This window comes from Genypterus blacodes, unplaced genomic scaffold (genome assembly GCF_046128005.1).
Source record: "Genypterus blacodes isolate CSIRO-AG114 ecotype Tasmania unplaced genomic scaffold, CSIRO-AGI_Gbla_v1 ptg000090l_1, whole genome shotgun sequence".
NCBI lineage: Eukaryota > Metazoa > Chordata > Actinopteri > Ophidiiformes > Ophidiidae > Genypterus > Genypterus blacodes.
Genome location: NW_027466895.1, coordinates 1054106 through 1061794, shown reverse-complemented (window position 1 = coordinate 1061794; position 7689 = coordinate 1054106). Strand labels below are relative to the sequence as shown.

Sequence of the window (7689 nt, the reverse complement as noted above, 5' to 3'; positions counted from 1 at the left end):
GTTCTAATGTTTCTCTCATTGCAAATCAGCTCTGCTTTGCTCAAATTTGCACTTGCTGAAATTATAAATAGACCCCAGGCCATTCATTATCTCATCATAATTACAAAACCATAAAATCTCATACATTTTTATAGAATCTCATACACCACAAGTGATACATCAGACTTTGCTTACAATGAATGTCATTAAAATTTAAATATTTCAGACTTTAATCCTCAAACAGGAGGTGTAACCTAAGATTGTTTATGCAGTAACAGTTTGTCAAATCCCCTCTCAAACTGACACTTGTGTGTGTTTGGTGAAAAGATGCAGACTACAATTAGTTCGTCACTACATAATAAAATAATTTTTAGGCAGTTGAGTGCTCAGATAAGCTACAAAGGGTCAGCAGTGGAGAGTCCTACAAATGGCAGTGTGATTAAATCACAATTACAGGACGTGTAACAGCGCACAAACACGTGCATACACACGCGCACACACAGTGTCTGTACGTGTTTTCGTACACTTTTTTTTAGGTCAGCGGCTGAACAAATCAGTGTGGTCTTGATCTGTTTGATTGCATCATGATTAGAGTGCTCAGCGGGTCATCGTGACTGTGGCTGCAGCAAACAAAGCACAGCAGCCTGTACTTTTCCACTGATTTTAATGAGCACGTAGGGATTGCAGCTCCAAAAGAACTTAGATTTCACCGTTTCCTGATATCGCGTTGCCTCCCTGGCACTAAACAAGGTCAGAGATGAAGCGTTTTTCTTATAGTTGACCGAAACGCCCTTTCGCAAACACATATATGGGCAGACACTGAAAAGAGCAAGACAGTATGTTTAACACTGGGCTTAATATACCACGGTAATGTAAACAGTTCATTTCTATCTTTCTGTCTCTCACTCACTCACTCACACTCTCTCTCTCACACACACACACACACACACACACACCTGTTCCTTAAGCTGACCTTAAAATAAGCAGCAATATAATTTAAGACTTTGAACCTACAAGACAATAAAACTTGTGGGGTCTGAATGTTGTTTACAAGTGGCATTGTTAGTTCCACTTTTGGTGAGTCAGCATAAAACCATAACAAAGAAATGTATATTCATGTGGATCCATGTGGTAACAGAGAGTATACAAAGGCCTGTGGAATGTTTATTTATCTAGTATGAACTAATGAGATAAATACGGGAATTCTGGACCCATAGAGCCTAAACTATAATTCAAAAGTGGTTAGAATTCATTTTCTGGTCCGTTTCTAGCCTCTTCACAGTCTCTGTCAAGATCTGTCATAGTTATCTTCTATTTTGTACATTTGTAGGTCGTTATATTGATGTTGTCTACTATTATGGTTGAGTTGAAATTCAGAATGCCTGTTGCTTTTCAAAAGATTGCATTCTGGTTATTAACATCTGTAAAAAAAAAATAGTGTATTCCTAAAGAGAATCATTTTAATGATAAGTGCGGGGTAAATTTCGACTTCATACAGCTGATTTTGATATTTGTAAACATGGAACAAGAATAATTTGTTAATGCAAAGTAGAGTCACGTTTCCTGAACTTTGTAAACGTGCACTTGTACACATACAGCTACTAACTACCGTGACGACGACGACGACGACACTCTACGTCTCCTTTGTGCTCTTTGCCGACGCTTGCCGTTGCTTGCTTTTGTTTACGTCCCTCCTCGTCTCGATTGCCACGATTCCTACTGCGCCTGAACGCCCCGTGGCTTCATGCTGCTGTGTACCTCTGTTTATTTTCAGAGCGATGACGTGAGCGCCGTCCACTCCGCCTATATGGGGCTCGTCAGTCGGTGGCGGTGCCCGGATTGGTGCTCTTTTGTTGCTGGAGCTGCTTGTGCCGGCCCACGGGGACGGAGGGGGCCCTATAAAACCCGATCCTCCGCTCAAAGCGCCTCACTCTGGTGGAGGACAGTGAGAAGGGCGGGTTGGCAAACGTGGCAGCAACGATCCCCCCAACCCCCTGTATTTACCAACAACAGGCGTCTCTTTGCCAGCACTGTACCGTCCCATCGCACGGACCCGCTCTGAATCTCCTTCTACCTCGACAAATAAATGCCCAGAGACAAAACACAAACGCCAAAATATACGGATCGCTGCTCAGAAGTGGACAGAAAGGCGAACAATCGGACAAACACGTAAAGAAAGACGACAAAGCGAACGGATCGTCGCCGTTGCCTTTTCTCAATGCATACTCTTTGTGCCCGGGGAACGATGAAACAAGAGATCAACGCCGCCGTCGGATTTCTCTCGAGATTTCTGAGGGTAAAAGGACACGTAAACGACCGACAGGTCCAAACATTCAACCAAAGCTTACAGGACATTTTGGCAGGTAAGAAAACCAGAAAATACACCTCAATCTACACATACACACGCTCCATAATGCAAACAATGATAATCTGTACTGTTGATATGCTTGATTTGATCCGAATAGCTTCGAATGCTGTTGTTTTTGCTCCGAGAATGGTGAAGAAGAAGCCTTTCTTTGTTCTCTAAGTATCACCAACAAGGCGCACCGCTGTTTGCGCACGGCGGAGAGAAAAGACGCTCACACATACACAATCCGAATGAGCTCACGGGATTATTCGACGAATGTATTGACGCGATCGTATAGGATAAACAAAGAAACGGGTTGTTTTTGTCGCTTTTCGGGCAGATCCGAGGGAAAGGGGCGCTTGGGTTTAAACAAGGAAGTGCGCCTCGTTCGATAAAGCTCTTAAGCAGAGAGAATGGAGCAAAACAGCCCCTAGTGAGTTGGTGGAGTCTCAATTACGTAATGCTCTTGACGAAATAGGCTAATAATGAAAACACGTTCAATACCTTAACCAAAGCCTTGAAAATCACTAATACATTTATTATTGATTCATCAGTTCATTAGTCTATTGTTCTGTAGTGTCTTTATTATGATGCAAATCGGTAGCTTGTGTTGCGAATCGATCGTGCGTTTCCGTGTTAATCCTTTCCCGTAAAATTCTGCCACCTTTCCATACAGATGGATACAGGGAGATCTTTTATTACATTATGACTTTTTAATCGCCATATGGCTCATACCCGGACGTGCCTTTGTGTTGTTGAATGGAGGCGAGTCTGACTGGATTGCTTTCCACGTCATTTTCCACGTAAACAAACCCGCAGGCTGCACTATGTCGGCCTAAAGTCGCTGTGCAGCGTTCATTTAGCATATGATCTGTTTTTTAGAGGCCATAGCTCTGTGGGATTGTGCCTCATTTCCTGCTGTAAACAGATTCCCGTCCCAGGCTTTAAAGCTGCCATACATCTGCCACACTCCATCCACACAGCGCTTATAGCAGCAGATGACCTACATTCCCTGTATAATGTCTGTGCGGTAACACACTGCAGCTTTGCAGGTTTTTGTTTTTCCAAGTCCAAAGTAGGTCTGTTATATAAAACAACCATCATTGCATAATAGCGCAGAATGCTCCACAGATGTTCAGATTTTAAACATATGATAATAACTTAAAAGTAGACAAAGAACCAAGAACCAAACAAACTAAGAAGTCATTCTTTGATACATCCTTAGTCTATACAAAATTCATTTTCTGACCAAGTGGTGTTTTCTTTTGATCTAAAATGTGCTAAGAGTTAAGTTTGCCCTTTGTGTTTGCAAACAGAAAAGTGAAGTCGAGAGGGTTTAGTAGCTGTGGGGCCAGGGTGGGGGATGGTTTGTTTTGTTGGGAGCCTATAGGAGGGACGTACAGATGTAGGCCGCACTGAATAATCTGGGAGGAAATGGAGGAGGAACTTGCTGAGACTCGGCCCAGCTACTCCATCATGGTGTACACGCAAACAAAGGATATGGGGTAAATGTAAATAACAGGGAACAGCCAGGGCCGTCCTTCATCCGTCTTTCTTTCATTATGATTTTAACTTAACCTACTATAATGGACATTGATAACGTTCTGCGAAGACAGTGTGTGAGAACCCCGTGGGGCTCGCTGCTAAACTAGGCCAGTCACATCTCTTTTGTGCTTGGAAACATCACAATCACTGACACTGTTATGTGTGTGTGTAATGAAAAGCCAGACGCATCGCTCCTCCTGCTTGTGCTGAGAGAAGGAAAATGGAGAAATGAGTCCTAGTGATCAGATTGAAACCGCCATATAGTTGCGTAATTGTAGTCAGCAGCGCTTCGGTTCTTCCTGTTTATCAGCTCGGTGTGTTGTGATTGGGTCGGACCATTCTGACGTGTGTGCGTGTGTGTTATGGAAAAAAACTGCCAAGAAGATGGGCCAAGTTTACACTTGCGCAATACATTGCTAGGTCAGCTACACTAAATATCCCTCTTTTCGTTAAACTCTTTAGGTTAAGCATGTGGTCATCTGCCTGCTTTCCTGTTGTGCTTCTCGCTCCCCCTCCTCCTCATCCTCCCTGCCCTGGTTTTTAAGAATAGGCCCCGCTGAGCTGATCCCTCCCCAGCTGCTTCAGGGTTTGTAGGTAGCTGCCTTTGTGGCCCAGTCTGGGGGTTGAAAGAGCGCTCGGCCTCTTGTGCTCTTTTCACGAGTGCCAACCTGTCCATCAACTCGGCAATGCACAGCCTTCTGCGACGCGGTGGGGGAGGGGTGTGTTATTATCCAGTAGATGCATACAGGTGGCCTCTGAGCTCCAGCCTGAAGACTCGGCCCGCTTCACATATCCTGGTTTTCATTGGCCTCTGTAATTAATATTAAATAGGGGTTCAATATGGATGAGAGTAGTTGTATAAAACAGGAAAAACGTGTTTTCATATGCATTGAATTAGACAGTCAACAGATGCATCGTTTCTCCAAAATGGCCACAAACGCACCATAGGTGACACCACTCTGAGTCATCATTTTACTGCCTGAAGAACCACAGGCAGAAAAATAGGATCCTGCCACCTTAAGAGGTGGGGTCCCCGCGTCCCAGATGGTTGGCCAAGACTTCAACACTTTTGGTGTTGTTGTTCAGCCAGTCATGGAAGACTTTGTGACTCTGATGACAGCCGGGGGAGGGATTGTGCAATTCAATGGCCCTCTTTTGTCACGTAGGCCTGTGGAGCCGCCGATCGCCCGTTTATGGCCACAGCTTATCAGGCCTGGAGCAGTTGGTGGTCATTTGTTCTTTTCCTTCTTTTTTTTCCAGTGCACACAACCAAGCTATTTTCCCATTTGTAATTGAGTTAGTTTGAACATATACAGATGAAAGTATTATTGAAGCATAGATAGACTTGAAGAGTTCTACTTTGAGCGCATAGATTTTGGTTCGCTGAAAGTATTTTTCCTCTGTATCTCCATTATCTTTAGTACACTTGTTATTTGCATATTAATGTTTTGATTATATGTTCTGGCAAGATGGCTTTCACCCCGCTTCATCCCCCCACAAGCTGCTTCCTGGCAAAAACACAAACCAGCAGATTAAAATCTTCTCGCATTTGTCCAGAAGTCAGGAAGGACACCCAGACTAGTCACAAATTACAACAGACAGTTCTGTTTAGTTGTATATGTATGGGACAATAATCTATACTGCACTTGGATCATTAGACATAGCTGATAACCACTATAAAATCATATTAACTGCAGTTTTACTCCATTTTAATTTCTCGTCAGTTTTTTTTTCTGCTTTGCTAATTGTTCAGTGACTCACATGCACAGCCACACAGCAGTGTGCATCATCTTAGTATAAAGGTGCATGTAAACAACACGCTCACAATGTTGAGATATGATGATGTTTGGCTCCTCCGAGTCTACACACTAGGAAACCAAAGAAACCCACAGAGGGTCAACAAGCTGGAATAATTATTGCTCATTTACGAGTAATTTTTATGCCATCATGATGATGTCATTCTCATTACTGTAAACAACAGCGTCCTCATGCCAAGACTAAATTCTCCCTCCCTTTTCCTCTCTGTGTCCTTGCAGAGCAATACAAGCACCACTGGTTCCCAGACAGACCCTGCAAGGGTTCAGGTTACCGCTGCATCCGCATTAACCACAAGATGGACCCGTTGGTGGGGCAGGCGGGCCAGCGCATCGGCCTGACTATCCAGCAACTATACCTGCTGCTGCCCAGCGAGCTGACGCTCTGGGTGGACCCATTCGAGGTGTCCTACCGCATTGGCGAGGACGGCTCCATCTGCGTCCTGTATGAGTCGCAGCCTGGGGTGGTCGTAGGAGCACCGGTGGCAGCCGGCGCCAGCTCCCCCTCAGGAAACAGTGGGCCTGTGAGCCCCATGGTGGACAGTCACATCAGCTGTAAGGAGGAAATGATGGTGCTGGGCAGATCCAGTCCCTCCAAAGCCTACAACATGATGACTGTGTCCAGTTAAAGAGGGACACCGTCACATCGGCCTACCTTTGTTCAGGGTCACACCGTGATCGGTCAAACCATTTGCCAGGTCAGGGTGAGCCTTTTTAAAGCTAAGATTATGAAATGAAATAGTGAAAGAAGAAAAAGGTTAAGAAAAAACAGAGGATGTGGCCTATCGTCCAGGTGATGGAAACCTTGTAGGTTTGATATTTTTCACCCTCTCTCCCCACTGTCATCTGTTCTGTTGTGTCATTGGATCAGCTGGGCACTCTGTTTCTTCAGTGTCGAAATGGAACTGTTGGGGCAGCTAAAAACATCCAAACAACCAGGAACCCCCCCCATGGAGCCTGGCTCCACTTTTCCCAACTGCAAACAACATGGCGACCAGCTCCATCTATGAAGGGGCTATCAGCATTGACTTTGCACTTTTCTTACTTGTGGTTACTATGGGTACCATGTCTGACACACCACCTAAAACACCAAAACGTAAATTGTAAAGGAGTTCTGCTAGGAGTTACCCCTTTGTTTATCAAATCCAGAGATTTTTCCATTTGCTGTTTTGATTTGTTGTTTCTTTGGTGGGGAGGAAGTTAAGGTTCAGACCAGACCTTTCACCATAAAAGCTCAAGGTAAAGAAATGCCCAATAAGAGCATATTTTCTATAACCCCCTATTGGACCACAGGGCATTTGTTTTCTTTATCCTGTAGCTGTCTGGGAAAAGGTCCTCTGTCTCAGCTTCTCTTCCTCCTGCTTGTATCATCATCATCAAGCTTCAGAAAACATGCACGTCAACCTTCTCAGCCTGTATGTAAGCGCAAGTGGAATGTGTTGAGGCACCTGTTACCTATGGATACCGGTGTGTCTCTTTGCACTGTTGCCCTCCCATCACTCATGTTTGTGTGGCTTTCCGGGGGCAGGCAGGGGATTAGTCCCCTCCCCTTCCCCCTGGTTAATGAATGTTGTTGAAATTCACAATCAAGTTCCTGTGTTGTGTACTTGCCCCCTTTTCCCCTCCACTCGATGTCATCGCCTGTATCACCAAAATTCAAAGTGTAGCAAAGAGGGGGGCGGGTGTAATTAATTGAGGGGTATCCAGCTTTGCTCATGTGGCCCTGTCAGAATTGACATTGAATGCACTTTGACGTGAGATTGTGTGGGATGTGTACTTCTTCAGAAAAATCGCCTGCATTCCATCCATTCGAATGTCATCTTTTCATGCCGTTGTTATTGCCCTCCCCATTTTTAACCGTTTGTTTATACTGTAGCTCCCACGTTAGGAGGGACTAACTTGGGAGTGTGCAACTCTGGACTTCATTTTACACTGTATCTGTGAACATTTCAGAGCGCTTGTTTTTAGTGGAGAGTACTTTTTGTGGCATGTTAAAAACATTCA

The 7689-nt window shown here is 44.5% G+C and overlaps 1 protein-coding gene across 1 annotated transcript; it reads left to right on the top strand.

Moving 5' to 3' along the window:
- The first annotated feature begins 1894 nt into the window (after nucleotides 1-1894).
- On the top strand, nucleotides 1895-7465 carry btg1 (B-cell translocation gene 1, anti-proliferative). The gene is made up of 2 exons (XM_076158999.1): nucleotides 1895-2342; nucleotides 5908-7465. Exons 1-2 carry the CDS (start codon nucleotides 2198-2200, stop codon nucleotides 6312-6314), a joined length of 552 nt encoding a protein of 183 aa, XP_076015114.1. The 5' UTR covers nucleotides 1895-2197; the 3' UTR covers nucleotides 6315-7465.
- The last annotated feature ends 224 nt before the right edge of the window (nucleotides 7466-7689 follow it).